At 45.6% G+C, this 19534-nt stretch overlaps 1 protein-coding gene across 1 annotated transcript in view; it reads right to left on the bottom strand.

Annotated features, from left to right (window-relative positions):
• LOC121833170 overlaps positions 1–19534 on the bottom strand; it is a 102135-nt gene that overhangs the window by 34184 nt on the left and 48417 nt on the right. Inside the window, exons 2-3 of the mRNA XM_042286284.1 lie at positions 3159–3220; positions 633–737 (exon numbers count right to left, since the gene is read on the bottom strand). Coding sequence (XP_042142218.1) covers positions 633–737; positions 3159–3220 — 167 coding nt within the window. The remainder of the gene's footprint in view (positions 1–632; positions 738–3158; positions 3221–19534) is intronic.

The following is a 19534-nucleotide window of genomic DNA, read 5'->3' as shown; positions in this document are numbered from 1 at the left end:
CTTGAGTGTGCGAGTTCGGTGTGGGACCCAGGCCATGAATTTCTAATTAATCAAATTGAATCCGTACAAAATCGTGGCGCACGTTTCATTTTGTCTAATTTCTCATGTTTTTCCAGTGTATCATCCCTGAAACTAACTTTGCATCTTCCGAATTTTTCATTGCGTAGAAAATTATCTCGTTTGTCCTTATTTCACAAAATTTATCATCACAACCAGCACCTAAGTGAAGAGCTTTTTTCTGAACCATCGTATGTATCCCATGGAAATGATCATCACCCTAAAGTCAACGTTCCTTTCAGTCGCACGCAGCTCTTTTTTGATTCTTTTATCCCAAAAGCTACCAATGACTGGAACCACCTGCCCACCTCCATCGCCACAATCACAAACGCTCCTGCATTCAAGTCTGCCATTGAAAACTAGTATGTTAACTAATATATGTTGAATTCTATTTTTTGTACTTTTGTTTTCCCCCCACTCCCTTCTGTAATGCCGTGTGGCTTTGAAGGTATTGAAATAAATAAATAAATAGGTTCTGGCTCTGTTCTCACCATGGCCGATCCGGACTGCCTGTTTGTCTTGCACATTGAAGGTATTGAAATAAATAAATAAATAGGTTCTGGCTCTGTTCTCACCATGGCTGATCCGGACTGCCTGTTTGTCTTGCACATGATATCCACCAGTTCACGAAGCTTGAGGCCCGGTATCCTGTTGAGGATCTCGTCTACTAATACCTTGACCTGAGGAGAGAAAGGAGGCCGCCAAAGCACGAGGGTCATTAAAGGTTAACTGGGGACTTCTATTCCTAAAGGGGAAACGAAAAATCCGACAATTATAAAACTATGTCAACTTTGGTAGCTGTCTGTTTGGCGGCCGAGTTTGTTAACGCAGCGCAGCTTGTAGCGCGGGGAGCGAAAGCTCGCGCTGCAGAACCCAGGGATCCTGGGCTCAATCCCCACCCCTGCACGTTTCTATCTGGATGAGCATCGAACCGGCGTACGGTCGGCCATCAGTACTGCGTGATGCACTTTAAAGATATTGGGCTAGAGCTAGCAGTCGTACTACACTGGCTAAATTTCTCATCTACGTCGTAAAGTTTACGACGAGGGACGATGGACAATGGTTTACGACGTAAACCATTGCCGCCATATTTTAAAGGCAGAACTGACCCTTCGCTATCTGAACAAGAGCGTTTAGACGGGTATGTCATTCTTGAAATGGAATGCCCATAGTCTACTTAGCATGTACACCAAGTTTCGTGATTTTTAGAGCTCTAGTAATTTTTCAATATCCAATTTACGAATGTTGATCATAAAGGCTACAACCATTGCATTCATCCATCCAACCCATGATACCTATAAACCACGTAATCATCACTAGGAGTTGAACGCTCTCTCACTTTAGGCGCCCTACCCTCGCCTAGTGCTACCATAGCACAGCATCAGGCAAAAATGAATCGGACTTTATGTCTTCCCGAAAGAAATCAGCCTCCGAAAAGAGTGGCTAAAAGGTAAACAGAGCCTGACGAAGCAGCAGGAAAAAAAAAAAAAAAAAAAAAAAAAACGTTTTTCGAAATGTTTTACGGTTTGGTTCATAATTTATATACATCCCATTAAACATTAGCTCAAGAGTGTAAGATTACAGGGCACGAGATAGGGGGGGGGGGGGGGGGGTGCCGAAGTGTTCCCCAACGATGGAATCCCCCTGATCACTCGCTCCGTAGTGGTCAATCTCAATCGGCAGCTCCGCGGTGCCCTGTGATGGCCGTTTTTAATACTTCTTTCTAGATGTATTTTTGCGGTTATAACTGCTATTGCGGCGACATGTTTCAAACACAAGCGTGCTTTAAATGATTAGGACAATCACACATAAAAGAAGTAGTGATCGATATGCATCTCTTGAAATGTAACAAACTTCTTCCAAAGCAGTCTTTATTTTTTATTTTTTCAAACGAAACGCAGTGATGTGTTCGTTGCACCATTCGCGTCAAACTGCGGAAACTTGCTTATCCTGCTACACCCTGCTACATTTCGCCAATATATCATGAATTTGCTCCAAAATTGCCTTTTAGCTTCTCCAAAAGGTGTTCCAAAATGACTCATACTAATCACATCACTGAAAACGTGAAAACACGGCGTAATCCAATTTAGAAGTCGAATACTTTCCGCTAAAAACAGGAAAAAAAAGGAAAAAAAAAAAACACCTCACCCAACTTTTGATAGTCTATTATTCTACAACCTGATTCCGGCTGGCGTTACTTTTTCGTTTTCATCACACCAATCGAGACCGCAGATAAATGCTTTCGCCGTCGGGCGATGGTTAGCGTACAAAGCTTGCGCGAACAAAATAAAATTGAATGGGGATTGTACACCGAAAATAATTTTCACTGAACGTTTTGAGGTGCCTGGCATGGTGCTGCGTTTTGCAAATGCGAGTTGTAACGGCGCGCCAAGCATAATCTTTTTTATATATTTCATTTTATTTTATTTGTGTGCAGGCTTCTCCCCGCAGTTTATCTGTGCCCTGTCATACAGGCTGTCAGCCAAAATAAAACGACTTCAAGTATATTTAGCTCTTCTTACTTCATTGTCGATTAAACCTTATGCACAAGCCTGAGCACTACCAAGCTCATTTTCCAAACAGACACACTCGATGTTGTTCCGCGGTGCTACAACGAGCCGATGGTCCCTGGAAATTTCGTGTTCTTTGTCATTAAACTAGACGTTCACTTGTTTCCAAGTTCATTGAGACGTCTGAGGAGCCGGAGTGTTGGAGTGGTGGCGTCGTTGTCTTTCCCGTGGCCGTAGAGGGACCACCGCGTGAAGTACTCGAACGCGGCAGCAGACGGCGAAGCGCTTCTAAAGCGGTAAGTATACAAGTAGCATGGCGTCGGCACCACTACGGGAATTTGCCCGCCTGCGCAGTGCGCTTGATGAGATCGGTTGATTACGTCACTGACCCACCAAACATGGCGTCCTTCCCGAAGGGGGTGGCTCGAGGTTTACTAATCTTGCCATTTTCAAAACAAATTTAGCAAAAAATGTAGAAAAATATGCAATATGTCGCAGCAGTATTGTTATTTCACAACTTAGTTTTGGCCTTTCCTAACGTTTTTATTTCGATGCTTCTATTTTTTCTAGAAGAAAATGGGGTGTACTCACCTCTTCGGGTAGTTTCTTTATCGCGCAGGCAAACATGATTTCCAAATGAGCTCCGGGATAGGCTGAAGACGAACCGAGAGAAAAAGGTGTTGAAATGCACTTAGAAAAAAAAGTTATAAAAATTATTTAACGGCAGTAGTTACAACCCCACCGTTACTACATTTCTACTAGGTGTTCACCATGGGCGCTGACAGCTTAACAAAAGGTCAATTTCGAGCATATTATTAAAGCGCCGTTGTCAATGAGAATATATACAGTATCAGCCGACGGGTATACCGAAGAATGAAAAAGACGAAACAAGGCCGCGTGTTCATAATAGGCCCATAGATCAACTCAACTCTCTGACGTCACGTCGCTGCGGTGGCGCTGCTGTCGGCACTGCGCGTGCGCAGACGCTTCTCTTCTCCCGGATCTGGTTTCTACGCGCGCGTGCAGTTTGCCCACACTGGGCAAACGCGGGCCTGTTTGTAAACAGTGTGTTTGTGTTTATGTACAAATGCAGTGTGCCTATACTTTCCCTTCGAAGAACTTGGGATAGCCTATCGCTGCCACCTACGGAGAGAGCTCGAGGGAATGACGCAGCAGAAAGTATGCTTACACCAAAATGCAGTCTGCGCTGTGACACTGCATGGCGTAAACACGTAAAACGGTAGTAGAACGTTGTGCTCAGTGTCACTGTGCAAACGTTTTTTTCTTTATTTTTTTTCTCCTTTAGGTATAAACATATTTCCAGCCCCGTCATTTGCCGAGCTCTCTCCGTAACGTGCTGTGATTGGTTCTTCGAAGTGCTTCTTGGGAAAGTAGAGGCTCCAGATTTCTTACGTTGTGACTTGTGTTCACGCTTCTTGCTTTGGGATTTGTCGGTGTTCTTATCGGCTAATATCGGAATCACGCTGGCTGCGTAGCGAAATTAAGATGCTCGAGGCCCGCTCCCCCTCCCCTGCATTTTGTAAGCTGTCCATAATTTGTTGCATAAAACTCGCGTCTCTATGAATGGGCCTCTCTCTACAAGGGGTGCCGGCGTCGTGTTGCGCTGTGTCTCCAGTAGGTTGCAGTATAATTTTCCTGCCTTTCTGGGGCGTCCTAGAGTCACTGAATGTCCCCAGAGTACTGGATCTCATTCAGTCCGCTTACCGGAAGTCAGTCCCGCAGAATCCAGTTCAGATTGACTGGTTTAGCCCGTGGCGGAAGTTATCAGTCTGCCCTTTTGTGAATCGGCCCAAAAAAACAAAAACGGATATAGAATGTTTTCGCGTTACCGCGGCTACGGCTGGTACGCACGGGTGGGAGCTCTGAGCATTGATGAGTGAAGACCGAACAAAAAAACGTGTTAACTTTTTTTATTTTATCAAGTAGCCGTTAATGTGGTTCTGCAAAGAAGATTGCCAGCTCTTTTGCTGGTTTCAATGGCGCTGGTGCTGCCTTTCAAACTCTATGCCTCAGCCGCTAAGTCTAACACTCGACTTCGATGTGTTTCGAGGCGAGGGAGAGACGTAGTGTCGCCACAGGCCAGGGATTCAAGTGCTCACATAAGAACGAACGCTACACGTACTATACACGCTTTGCTTCGCCCCCACATGGCAGCGCCATATTGGAGATCGCGACGGCTGCGCCACGACTCTGCTCTAAAACGAAGCTTGGGAGTTTTGATGCTCTGGGAACATTCGGTGACACCAGTGTTGTACGGAACGGCGTTCCTGGAACGCTTTCCTTCTAGGATGAACGAAGGAACGGCGCCGTTGCATTTTTCATCTGTGGATCTGGAACGGGAACTCTTTACAATTTTACTGGAACGGAAAAAGAAACGGCATTCCTTTTTTTTCGTCCAGTCGGGTAATTTTTAATTAATTTATAAGAGAGAAATTCTAAAAAGTACAAAAAAAATATCATTACATCGACTAGGGGCACGTTAACTTTTTGTTACTTATCCCAGGGTTTATTTTGTGTGGTTCTCGCTTCGTAATAGTTGGGTACTGGAGAGCAAATGGACATTGATACTTTCTTTTTAGCGCCCGAGACTGCGGTACTAAAAACCAAAACTTTTAGTCGAAGGAAAATACACAGAAATAGGGACGTCTCAAACTCAGCTAGTTTCTCTGCTTCCACGAATCCTCATACACGCAGAAAGCTAGGGCCGACTACAACCATCACTGAACTTTCACAAAGAGACCTACAGTTACAACAGGACAGGCTACCAGACATCGAACGGATCCTTGTATCGCGAACATTGATCACTTTAAAGGTACACAAAAATTAACCTTTATTCTCTTTCTCCCTGTCCCCCACCTTCAAAATGAACAACGAATCCAACTTTCACGAAGAACTTGTAGTTTTCAAGACTGGCCTTGCAAATGTAAAACAATGAAAGTGTCTCGCCGTAACACTACGCCTTTTATCTATCATCTTGATAACTTTTCTTTAGAATGTGTGACTTCATATAAATACCTCGGTGTGCATATTACTTCTAACCTCATGGATGAAGAAAGAATAAAACAATTAAAACAGGGACAACACAACCACATGTGGTTGTGTTGTCCCTGTTTTAATTGTTTTATTCTTTCTTCATCCATGACTTAAACCAACACGCTCTTCTCTCAAGCATACTTCTAACCTCTCCTGGCATATTCATATTAACCACATCATTGCTAATACCAATTCTATGTTAGGCTACCTAAAACGTAACTTTTCTCTAGCACCAGTTTCTCTCAAACTAATATTATTCAAATCTTTGGTTCGCTCAAAACTAGAGTATGCAGCTTCAATCTGGGATCCTGGTCAGACAACGCTCACTTCTCATCTCGAGTCAGTTCAGAACCGCGGCGCTCGTTTCATACTTAACAATTATCACCGTACAGCTAGTGTATCATCCATGAAATCTCTTCTCTCCTTGCCACTGCTTTCTTTGCGCCGTAAGTGTTCTCGTCTATGTCTTTTCTATAAAATAAATAATTCTAACCCCATTCTTATAGAAAAGCTCTTCCTCGTCCCACCTTACGTTTCTCCACGCATTGATCATCAGTACAAAGTCGGCATTCCTCATTCTCGAACCTCAGCCTATCACGATTCTTTCATTCCTAGGACATCATCAGAGTGGAACCACCTTCCGGCGTCATTAATATTATTACCCTCGTTAGATGTGTTTAAAAGTGCTGTTACTAATTATTTTTGCGAAAGTGACCCGTGACCTATTCCATGTCTTCTATTACTGTTTGTTTTTTTGTTTTTTTTCACTCACTCCCCTCTGTAACGCCCCCAGGGCCTTGAGGGTATGTAAATAAATAAAATAAATAAATAAACCCTACCCTCTTCTTCACTTGCTCGTCTCGCTGACAGAAACATCGAGAAGAAAGTGTTGTTAAGTTCGAACAAGAGACTGATAGATTGAAACGAATGAGGTTGTTGTAAAACACCCGTGCAATATGGGGTAACAGTACATATAGCTCGTCTGAATCGCTCACCACAAAGATAAATATGGCTGGAAGATGACATTTTTAAAGGTGAATATATCAACAAATGAAACCTTGCTCCCGCTTGTTTTCTTCTCCTGGTGTCCTTCCACCACGGCAATAAAATTCGCATGTTACCATTTGATAGGATAGATAAAAAACAACAAAAACAAATTTGTTTGATCTAACTGAATATGGTAATCATCAAAATACAAATGTGACGTATATGTAACGATACATTCCATTTTTTAAACTGTGACGGGAACGCGTTCCTTTTAGAGCGCAGCCTTTAGGCGCCCGTTTCCGGCTTGAGCGGCGTTGCCGTCGCCGTCGGTGTAACCGCACGTTGCATTATGGGACGTTTCTCATAATGAAGTCACACGTGACATCACGTCTGACGTCACGAGGGTCACGAGTGACGTCACGAAGGTCACTCGTGAAGGTCACGACCTTCACATGACCTTCCCTCGTGAAGGTCTCGACCACTGATCTCTATGACAATTGCTGGATCGCGTTTGCCCGCTCCGCGAATGCGGCCACTGGCGGCCGTCTTTTTGGTACAGTTATATTATTTCTAGCCAAGGTGTACAGCTGCTGCAGCCACTATCATCCATCCATGGCAGACAGCGTTGTGGCAGTTGTGGTGGCAGGCTGCCATCAAAATAGCGTGGCTTATATTTCATGCTTGATTGAAATTGTTTGACGAAAAATATTTTTGAAACCCGGCGTGAACGGTAGCCCGATCTTTGAGGACCCCGCGAAATTTTCACGAAATTGCAGCTCCGGGGAAAAGCAGCGCAGCACGCTTCGAAAGTCGCATCAAAACAAGCACCGAAAGCAGACGCCGATACGGAGTCTGCTTTCGATGCGAGCTGCGCTGCTTTCCCCCGGTGCTGCGCTTTCGTAGAACTTTCGCCGGGTCCTCAAAGATGAGGCTACCGTTCACGCCGGGTTTCAATAATCTGCTTCGTCGAACAACTTCAATCAAGCACGAAATATCACACACGGGACAGTGTACTAGATCCACGGCTATTTTATGGCAGCCTGCCGCCATTGCGCTGTCCGCCATATTACCTGTGATGGCTAGAGATAATATAACTCTACCAAAAAGATGGCCGACCGTGGCCGCACTCCCGTCCATAGGCGGAGCTGGTCAAACGCGATCCAGCAAATAGGCTAGAGATAAGTGGTCTCGACCTTCACGAGGTCTTCACGAAGAAGGAAGGAGAGGGAGGAGAAGGGAAGGAGAATTGGAGAAGGAGAGGAAGAGGGAGGAGGAGGGGAGGGGGCGAGGGGGAGGAGAGGGTACGGAGGAGGAGGAGGGAATGCCCTCCTCTCCGTTCCCTCCTCTCCTCCTCCTCAAAAGCTGCGCTCTAATTCGGTATTGCAGGGAATTTTAAACGTCTTTCCTTTTTTTTAATCAACCAGCGCACACGAATGGTCGCCGCCCGTCCTGGAAAGTAAGATGCAAATAGCATAATACGTCTTTTGGAGCGGGATGTATTAAAAAATGTGAGGACCGTCATTTTTGACAACGGATCTGCCTCTATAATCAAACGCCTTCGGGACTGGGCTTTACAACGCGAAATTACCTTGCAACGGTCATCCCCATACCATCCGACAGCCAATGGCATGGCAAAAAAGGTCATCCGAGTCCTCAAACAATACATAATGATATCCAACCTTTAAGGGCGGCTGTGGCACATCACAACCGTTCGCTCTTGGGTGCAGTTCACATTATGCGGTCTTTGGAGCATCTCCATTGCAAAATTGCCAAATTTCTGAAAAGCTGAATAAACGAAGGAAATCAGTGGAAGAATAGTTCAAGGACCGAGCCAGCATGACGAAAAACTTCGACGCTTCCACAGCGGTCAGGTACCCAACGTTCAGCTGAACGACTTGTTCTTAGTTCGTGAAGGCCTGCCAGGGACAAACTTCAAGTTCCTTGGTCCTTTTCGCGTTGTCAAGAGGCCCAGCCAGCGAGGCATTTTGAAAACCTTTGGATATCTAGATAGTGATGGCCAACTAGAGTTTGCCACAATTGGCAATGGTTCACTATATCGTCGCAGAAGGAATGAGTCTGAAAGTGGAAATATGTAAGGAGATCGAAGAAGACGAGGACTGATGTACGAGAAGAAGAGAAGGTAGAGGATATACAATAAAACAAAATAACGATGAACGATTTTTTTTTATAATGTTGCTTTTGAGTTTTTATGTCTTCAAACACTACATTTCATCGTAGAACACTACAATTACTACTGCTTCGTGATTGTGTCTACAGCGTTCATATCGGTTAATGATGGGACCTCACTGGATGCTGTGCGATAATAAGATGCTTGGGGGGACTGTCACACCCTACCTTTTTTAAAGTGTCGATGACTACAAGCAAAAAACATTTCCAGCTTTTTTTTTTTTTTTTTTTTTTTTTTTTGGGGGGGGGGGGGGGGGAGCGGAGTTGTACAGGCTAAGTTCTCAGACTCGTGTTCACGGCTGAGAAACTCTGACTATTCGTGGACTAGGCATTGCATTTCTATCAAAATAAAATCTACAATTTGTCGGCATTGTTTTGAAATAACTTGTGTCTAGGCAGGCAGCACACTAGAGAAACGCCTAGCTTTGCCCTAGTGTGGCAATCCTATAAAAGCTTAATTTTGGGCCTGATGAGGTTATGCTCATAGGCGTTAGTTAGTGCCAAAGTACTTTTCTTTTACTTTTCTGTGGCTTTTTTTTTTTGACCTCTTGATTGGCCAAAGTTCGAGACCTGAGCCGTAAATGCCGTGCCAAACAACCAGCAATGGAGCCTAATTCTCGCACTTGTTTGGCAATTTAGGCTGCCAGGTGGAAACCGAACAGTCAGAAGGGGAGCCCAATTCTGGCATTTCCTCGGGAACTGAAGCACAAAGGCACCAGGTGACAACCGAACGACCAGGCAGTGAAGCCTAACTCTGGCACTTGTTTGGAAATTTAGGGCCAAAATCAGGACTTGTACGTAGTTCAACTACTCTACTCAAGTTACCGTAGTTTAACTTCTTTTCTGAGTAGTTTAGTAACTTTCAATTACATTGTTATTTCGGTAATTAGTAGTTTACTTTAATTACTTTTTTGAGTAACTTCTACTCAAGTTACAAATTACTTTCGAATTTTAGTGGTTGTTTTGCCTATCAACAAACATTCCTGCACAAAGTAGATAAGATGTTTGAAGATCAGCTGATATTTGCAAAGAGGGGGAAGCATGTGGCGTAGGAAGGGGGGGGGAGAAAATGGTTTGGAGAGTCCGAAACCCCCCCCAAAATTTTCAGTCGAGAGGTCACAGGCGCGCGTGTTCATACTGACTTCGCGAATTGTTCAATTCAAAACCTTTTGGCATAATACTCTTTTTGTGTTGTTGTAGGTTTTACAATAAGTTTTTACAACTGCATTCCACAACGAATGCATGCCGTGGCAGGACGAGCAGCATGATTACAAAGGTTACCAAACGAAAGAAGCCCCGGATTTGTTTGAAACTGAATTGTATCCCAATCACGTGATAGAGTTATGTCCAACTAATACGTGAACGCCAATAAATAACCAAATGTCTTTATCACTCTGAAGTTGTAATTTGGAAATTAAATAAAGTTGCATATCTGTCCAACATTTTGCCGATTATACCACGTTTTGGACGCGTTTATATTTTTGTTGGAACGACAAGTTTTATAGAAAAATTACCTTTTATCGAGCAGGTATTTGCACAACTTGCTCTCTTTATTAGAAGTCCCCCATTGACGTCATGCCGTGTGGTTCTCATGGCCGCCGCTCGCGGCTGCAGGCCGGGAAATATTTTAACTTTTGCCTCGCTATTACGCGGCGGAATCGCAGCAACATTTCGAAGGAAGGAGGTGCGTTTTCTGTCCTTTGTCACAAGATAAACAATGCCAAAAGTTGAAGATGCAAATTCTTTTAACGTTAACTCGTTGCACAGATCCTTTAAAAGCATGCTTCAAAAGCTCCGATAGTAGGGAGTTTGAGCGAGTCGTTTTTTGAACCCACGGTTCCGAAATCACGAACGGTGCAGCTGGTCCGTTCCGTGAAACCCTACGTGAAATTTGACATATTTTAGCAATTCGTGAAACTGGAGCAACCGTGTAAACGATGATGATGATTATGTTTGACCGGTGGCGCCATCTTTTAGTAAACATATGAAACATTCTGCAACGTGTAAATTCATGTCGGATCGTGTTTCCGGCGTACGAATCATGTAAACAAAACGGCCGACGTAACATTTACCGGTCAGAATTTCAAGAACTGCGAAGCTAGGGAGAGTAAACAATTACACCATCTTCCCGAGGGGAATCATGGGGTGACGCGGAGCATCGCGGATCGTTCGGGTTCCGCCGCTCGCTTCGTACGTTTACGTTGAACTTGACGGTCCCGAACCTCAGGTTCTGCTGCTCGACGTTCTCGAACCAACGCGGCTTCCCGTTCTCGAAGGTCGGGTTCCGCCGCTCGCTTCGTACGTTTACGTTGAACTTCACGGTCCCGAACCTCAGGTTCCGCTGCTCGACGTTCTCGAACCGCCGCTGCTTCACGTTGTCGTAGTTCAGTATCCGCCGCTCGACGTTGACGAATGGACGCCGCTTCTCGTTGCCGTAGTTCAGGGTCTGCCGCTCGCTTCAAGCGTTTGCGCTCAGCGTCGCGTGCCCTTCGCTGCGCAGCTTTGTCTTCAGTGGACGTAGCGTTGCTGTTAGTTTGTGGGGTGGTGCTGACGCTTCCTTGCGCCAACCCACTAACTGACGGGACTGTTGCTTCCATCACACTTCATCGGAAGAACGGAGTGAAGTGGAGTAAACAGCGGGTGAACTGAACGCGCGCAGCGCGCTACCGCTGCGTATATTCACACTTGAAGGAGAGGAGACTAGAGGAAGAGAGTTGCGCATGCGCGCGCGGTGTGAGTAGAAGCGAACGCACGCGAAGTGCACGCAGCTGGTAGAGAGAGAGAGCGGAGAGAGTAACGCGCAGCTGTTGGAGAGAGGGAAGGAGGAGAGTTGCGCATGCGTAGTGTGAGTGCGGACTACGACGCCGCGGGACATGGACCCGAACAAGAGGTGCTCCGCATCTAAAAGTATCTGAACGACCGTAACGGTATCTGCCGTGTCTCCGTCATCTTGAACTTGAACGATCGTTCACGTTGTGTGCCGTCGAACCAAATCATTTCGTCTGCTCGCGGCCGCCGCGGCAGCTAGTCTGCTCGCAGATCGCAAAAATTTACTAGCATGCGCAGTTCACAGCATTCACGATCGCTTACCATTGTGAGCAGTCCTCAAAATGATTTGGTTCAACCTCTCCAATGAAGCAGAGTAACAGGATGGCAAATTGCCTCCGTTTGTCCTAAGCCTAACATTCGGCTGGGTCGGCGGAGCCAGTCGCCAAACCGACCGCCATCTTTTTTTTACCCGAGTCGGGAACGGTGCTGGCTGCATTGCGCGGTGACGACTGCAGCGGCCGGAAGGGGAGAAACGAACCAGAAGAGCCTCCCGACGCCCCAAACGACTCGCGCGCGCATGCGCAGTGGCGTCGCCGATGCGTTCGAGGACGAATCGTTCGTGTGGAAACGACTTGCTAAGACTTCCTAATGTGGTACGCGGAGCACGATAACGGTTCGTTAAAAGTCCCAGTTGTTCTTATGATCGACCTACTTTACTAACCGGATACGCAAGCAGAAGAGCTTTCAGGCGTGCCCCAGAGAAAAGAGCTAAAACCACGGATAGGTGCACTTTGTTGCGAGAAAACATTGTATAATATGCTAGCATTTTGCTTTTTGCTTTGGTGCTCACGTTCTCTCCAAATACATTTTGTTCTGCGGTATTTATATGCTTTACAAGTCCTATGGGAGCTTGCTTGGCCGCGTGCCAACGCCTTTCAAAGCAGGAGGCTATAGCAGACGATGTGCAATGGACCGATTCTACTAAAGCCCCTTTATCGGAACCGCAGCGCCACCGTTTCGCCAGCCAGGGCGCGCCCGCGCTCTTTCCAAATTGACCCTATTCTAAAAACGTTGGACCTTATTTACTACGTGTTTTTCTTCAGGGAATAAGCAGTTCGTTAGCAACTTACTTTCATCCCCAATCCAAACTATTTTTTTCTTTTTTAAGAGGGAAGATATTGCGTTTTTTTTTTTATTCGACTCGTGTTCAGTCATTGAAGATCCGAATCCCCCCCCCCCCCCCCCCCCCCCCCCCCCGAACTTTGATGGATCACTCGTGTCGACTGTCTGCCCCGCGCTGGTCTGAGTTAGGTGACGTCATAAATCAAGTTATACGGCCTTGTTTTCTAAGAGGTGTTTCTCAACCTCGTGTCCACGGCTCAAATATTGTTACTCTTCGTGAACTATAGTCACTGTGGAAGCCAAATAAAGCTGAACAAGATGAAGAAAACTACCCACATCAATTTCCGACAGAGACTGAAATCTCACCAAAGTATCTTCAAGAAACCCCGCATCATCAACCAAAGAACATGAAGATCTAAAGAATAAAACAAGTATCTGATGTATAGAGAAAACGAGATCGCGGACATGCAATGCAAAGGTTGGATATCAGTCGTCACTTGATCTGCACTCAACAACGCCATGGGGGCTAAAAAAGCAAGACCTTTCAGACTTCTCTGACTAAAATCTGGCACAACACTTTGCCGAGAGCTATTCTCATTAACTGCGACCCTTAAAGGGAAGTGTACTTTATGGCTTTTTAGCAAAAACGTTACGCACGGCGAGGTTTCCCTAAGACTAATGCCCTGATTCACTACCCATGAGAACTCCCCTTTCGGAAGTTTCGTAATTGCCAACCTACTAGACCTCACATAAGCAACAGCCAAAGAACCATAAACAACAAAATAGTTAAAGGGGTACTCCGCACGGTTTTTTCATTGCGTCCGATTTGCTGGAAATTTTGCTAAACTCACCAACAAACATCACTAAAATAGTATCCCAAATATTAGGTCAAAATATACGTTTTTTCGCGAAGTTATCGAATTTACAGTTTTGGTCCTCACCGTGTTTTTCAAAGTGAAAGTTTCTACTGGCAGAAACGAAAAAGTGACGTCAGTGGAAGGCAGGGGTTCACTCTTTGAACTGTAGAATTTGTTCCCAACTGATTCGAAGCAGTTTCATGGTGTCAAATGAATGTTTTGGAAGCTCCCTACAGTACTCGAACAACAAAACGGAACAAATGATTGGCATATTCTCTTTTTAAGATGCTTGCTCGACTGGCAAGCCTGCCTGCCACTGACGCCACGGCACTGAAAAGTGCGGGTATATTTAAATGTTGGCTTTCGCATAATTTTCATTTGCCGATTTCACAATAACTATTATGAATTTCGCTATAGTAAATAACCTACCGGAAAAGGTAAACGCCGGGGAGTCAGAACATATAGTTAGTTGAGGCAGTTTAAAAAACCTGTGGAGTACTCTTTTAAAACACGCGTGGCATATTATCATTAAGCTAATACTTCGTGATTTTTTTGTCGGGCGTTATTGTCGGCTCATGCCGCATTCCTATTGACTGCGAATCGATAACAAGATGCTGGGGGACAAGAACGGTGTTGTTTAAGGTGACCATGAAACTATTTTTCAATTTCTTCCTCCTTAGCTTTCCTCCTGAAATCGAAACGAGAAATCACGTGTTGGTTACGTGCTGGGACACCGGACGCCATGGCTACGTGCTCCCACCGTGCTTTTTAAGCACAACGTGGAACTCGTCATTCGCAAGCGATGTTAAAGTGCCCGTCACGTCACTCATTGGCAACGAACGCGTATCTGAATATTCGTCAACGAATTGATTGCTGACGAGCGACGCATACGTCCGAGTAACGCAGTGCTCATGTCCTATGCGTGAGCGGGCGAAGAGCTTGCGAAGGAAAAGTGATAATCTGTTGTGCTCTATATTTTCAAATTTTCATACCGAAAAGCAGGCTTTTGGCTTTTCTATACCCTCGTGTACTACTAGTCTTCTTTTGGCTCACTATAAACTCTCTGCGATTAGTAAAATCCCAATCTAAAATCATTTTATCCCAGCCCAAAATTGATTTCATGGTCCTTTAGGCGGTTACTATATCAATTTTGTTTCTATGGTATTCTGGTTGCCAGATTCTCCCGGTTACTGTAGTAGTCATTGACAGAGCGTAGCTTAGACATAAATAAACATGCTTTCTGATCTTTTAATAAGGCAACCTGATTGCTTGTTGAGTGCTATTATTAAGATGCGCAGTAGTCGTCATGCCTTACGTTTTCTTAGCTGTCAGTGAGTTTATATACAAACAGCTATATTTATCTGCGGAACTTTGGCTCGCAAAAGATAACCTAAATGTTCGTTTTGACATTTGCAATGATATTGACCTCCACCAACACGGGCTCTTTGCAATAAATCCAAGTCCTGCTGTAGTTTTATTAACAAGTGAGCAAAGGACACGTTCTTTTAAGTACAGGCGCAATTGTATCGAGCAAGGTTAATGTTATATTTCCAAAAAAATATCATAATGAAGAGACTGAATGCGAAGTGATGTATGGCTGGCTATCAGCCTCGGCTCGGACTGCCCGAGCGTCGTCGTTGTCGTCTTTATTCACACCGTTCTCCGCACCTGGATACATAACACACCTTCACCCCTGGTTCGCTATGGCTCATAGCGCGACACCGGCTTCTTGACTCTCGTGGATCTTTTCACTTTTCAGCTCGCTTCGACGTTAAAACTGGTCGATCCGACAAGGGGAGCTTCCCTTTGGCTAGGGCTGGCCAATGGAGCCTGAAGCTGGAATGCGGGACGTTGCGGGGATACTGGCACCACAGGTACAGGCGGTGGCACCGAAGGTACAGACGACGCTGTTGGATTTCTCGGGGATGTCGGCGAAGAAGATCCGGGTAATGTAACGTCCGATAATGGCAAATGTGGCAACTGATTACCAGATGTTCCTTGTTCCGAAGCGGAACAAACTCTCTGCCGCAGGTGGTCACCGTGGCGATGCCAACATGTGCCGTCATCCAGAACAACCTGTGATGAGGATGCGCTTGCTGGGTGCACTACAGACGCAGGGATCCAGTCAGGCGCTTGTCGAAAGTTCTTTGCCCAAACACTGTCACCTGGTTGCAGCAGTGGCTGTCGTCTAGCTCCATGATCACAACGTTGCTTCTGTTTTAGTTGTTTTAGTACGACCTTAGAACGGAAATCCGGACGCAACAAGTCCTTTGCAGCTTTAGGTTTCCGTCCCATGAGGACCTCCGCAGGTGTTAGTCCACTGCAGTGATCTCGTGAGGTGTTGTGCGGTACTGCAGAAGGGCTCGTGAAATCTTTGTCTGAAAATCTCCCGAAGAAGGTTTCTTGAGTTTTTTCTTGATTGTTTGAACGGCTCTCTCCGCAGCCCCATTAGATGCCGGGTGATACGGGGGGATCCTCATACTACGAATTCCGTTCCTTTTCAGGAATTCCGCAAATACAGCACTTGTGAAGGCTGGCCCGTTGTCACTCACGATCAGGTCAGGCAATCCGTGCGTGGCAAATATTGATCGAAGACAATTCACCGTTGCCTCCGCCGAAGGTGAGGCCCATGAGGGAACGACCATCACCTCGAGCCACTTGGAGTAAGCATCTACGAGGATTAAGAAATATCGTCCTTGAAATGGTCCCCCGAAATCTATATGAAGGCGTGACAAAGCTTTCTCGGGAAAGGGCCAAGGTGTCGTTGGCACTGGTTGTGGTGCTCGCTGGCGTTCCTGACAGACAGAACAGCTGTTGACCTTGACCTTAATGTCTTCGTCAATGACATACCACCAAACGTGACTTCTTGCCACCGTCTTTATTTTGGTGATTCATGGGTGTCCCTCATGCAGGAGATCCAGCACACTTCCTGTTAGACTTTTCGGAACTACTGCTCTCGTACCCCATAGCACGCAACTGTCTTGCACGCTGAGCTCCTGCGTTTTTGTAGCGTAGAGTTGCCACTCTGGTGTAGCGGGAAACGTTGAACCGGCCCATAGCACCTCACGTATTTTCGACAACACCGGATCTCGTTCCGTAGATGTCGCAATAACTTCTGGGGAGAAAATTTTGTAGTCACGTTCCAACATTAAAACATCTGCGGGATTTGGCACTGTGAATTTCTCAGTCACCAGTGGTAGGCGACTCAGCGCATCAGCATGACCAAGAGTTTTTCCAGGACGATAGACCAAGGCGTAGCTGTAGCTAGCTAGTTTCAAGGCCCACCTTTGGATTCTTGATGAACACTGTGGGGGAATGCCTTCGTCAGCGCCTAATAGTCCCAGCAGTGGCTTGTGGTCAGTGACTGCCTCAAAAGGTCGACCCCAGAGATATTGTTGAAATTTTGTTATTCCAAACATGAGTACAAGTGCCTCTTTTTCCAGGTGGCTGTAGTTCTGTTCTGTTGCCATCAGACGACGTGATGCGAGCACAAAAGGCTCCTGTGCGCTAGTACTCCTGTGCGCTAGTACTCCTGTGCGCTAGTACAGCTACAATTCCGTAGGGTGAAGCGTCGCAGCTTAGCACAAGGTGCTTCGTGGGGTCGTAATGTGCAAGGACACCAGCAGATGTTACCAGCTCTTTGCTTCGCTCGAACGCGTATTCTTGCTCTCCTGACCACTCCCAGCGTGTTCGTTTTCCCAGCAACCGATGTAATGGCTCCAGGACACTTGACAAATTGGGTAGAATCTTCTGCAAAAATTAGCAGGCCCAAAAAACTTTGTAGTTGCTTTGTTTCTTGTGGAGTTGATGCCTTTACAATTGCTTCCACTTGGCGAAGAGTGAAGACCTGTGTGGCCGATCAGGTGTCCCAATACTCCACCTTTGATGCAAAAGACTCGCACTTTTCAAACTTCAGCTTCAATCCTGCATTTGTTAGCCGCTGAAGTACTTTTTCAATATTTCTCATGTGATCAGAGTCATCCACTCCAGTTATTAAGATGTCATCAAAGTAGACGACAAAGTGCCTGAGGTCACAAAGCAGGTTTTTCATTTCTCGCTGGAAAATTGCTGGCGCTGATGAAACAACAAAAGGTAGCGTTGTGTACTCAAACAATCATTTGTGGGTATTAATAGTGACATACTTTTTTTGAGGCCGGAGAGAGTACCACCTGCTGGTAAGCATCTTTGAGGTCCAACTTGGAGAACTTGATGCCTCCGGAGATCCTTGTACAGAGCTCTTCGACTCTCGGAATCGGGTACGTTTCCACCTGGGCTGCTGCGTTTATGGTGACCTTAAAGCCTCCACAAATTCGCACCCGACCATCTCTTTTTAGTACCGGGACAATCGTTGCTGCCCAGTCAGAAGTCCTGGCTTGTTTCAAAATTTCTTCCCGTTCTAGTCGTTGAAGCTCTTGAGTGACCAGATCTTGCAATGAAAAGGGGACTGGTCGTGGCTTGAAGAACCGGGGTCTTGATCCATCTGAAACGCAAATCTTGGCTTCCACGTTCTTCAGCAGACCCAGCCCACCAAAAAACACCTCTGGAAATTCGCTAAAAAGACCCTCTGTTGATGTATTATGTAGGTTTACGACGTCAGCAACAGGTAGACGCAGAGCTTGTATCTATTTTCGTCCCAGCAGAGTTGGGGAAGCTCCACCAACGACGAACAGAAGAAGAACTTCTCGATCGTTGTACTTCACCAGGGTCTCGACGCAACCTTGAACCGGTGTCAACTCTCCTGAGTACCCTCTAAGAACGACATTGGAGGGGACAACCTTCACATCCGGCAAAAATTCTCGTAAACGTCTCTCTTCCATTAAGGAGACGCCTGCCCCAGTGTCGAGTTCTATGTCAACTTGTTTGCCTTGAATAATGACAGTTATAATAATTGGAGGAACCTGAGATGCTTTCAGTTGCCACATGTTGTACGTTGGGGGATCATCCCCACTGTCCTGATCGTTGGGGTCGTCGAGGCTGTGAACTGTAACCGCCGATGGCGCCTTTTTCGACCGTCGTCCTGGCGAGTTCTGATAGTCTCGCGCAGCTTTCCCATCTTCCTTGACGCTGCTTGACTCGTCATAGGATCTTGCTGTGCAAACCGCTGAGAGGTTAAGCACTTATAATTTTTTAATAGAAAATTATTTCCATTGTGTTCATGTTAAAAGGTGCTGGTACGACTAAAATATTGGGACACAGCAACAAAGTTTCGGGCCAGATTTCTACTGGAGCGAGGAATTCTGTATACAAAATCTACGAAGTGCCACTCCGGTCGTTGCTTCATAAAAGTGCTAATGTAATGAAATTCCAAAATATGCATATTTCGAAAAGCAATTTTTTTTTACTTGCATAGTAATTGACCAGCCGATTTCATGTTCTGTTTTAGCTTGTTGGAGACAATAGGCCGTTTTTGTATAGGTCGGGTTTGATTGTTTCCGCAACCTGATTTCTTAAAGAAATCGAGGTATAGGGAGACAACAGTGGATCTTCAGCTGTAAAACGAGATGGAGAATCGGCGCCTGCACGTAGAAAACCTAAACATTCACCGAACGCGCATTGAGGGGTCGGTTTTACCTTGTGAAACTTCAAGGCGTAGCGAAATTTCAAGGCGTAGACAACAAAGTGCGTCGTCTGCTCGCTGTGCCTATTGGGAGATGGAGCCACAAGTTTCATTCATCGTTCACTTGGTCGTCTGTGAATACGTCCGCCACTGACTTTCGCAAATTTGTTGGTCTGATTTATTTACAGGAAGAAACTTGCACTTTGAAATTTCACAAAAAAAAAAAAAAACCGACTACCTCAATGCCCATTTGGTGGAAGTTTCAGCTATCTATATGCGGGCGCCGATTTTTACTACTCGTTTTACAGCGTAACATCCACCGAGCCACTCTATATGTCTATGTTCGAAACTTCCCCCCTAAACACGAGAATATTTTTTTAAGATGAGTTATTTTGAGAATCATTTTGTTACAGGTTTACTAAATCTCAATGAGA

The sequence above is a fragment of the Ixodes scapularis genome, unplaced genomic scaffold, assembly GCF_016920785.2.
Source record: "Ixodes scapularis isolate PalLabHiFi unplaced genomic scaffold, ASM1692078v2 PGA_scaffold7__128_contigs__length_106722199, whole genome shotgun sequence".
Lineage (NCBI taxonomy): Eukaryota > Metazoa > Arthropoda > Arachnida > Ixodida > Ixodidae > Ixodes > Ixodes scapularis.
The sequence above is the reverse complement of the archived record's forward strand: the minus strand, read 5'-3'. Positions and strand labels throughout refer to the sequence as shown.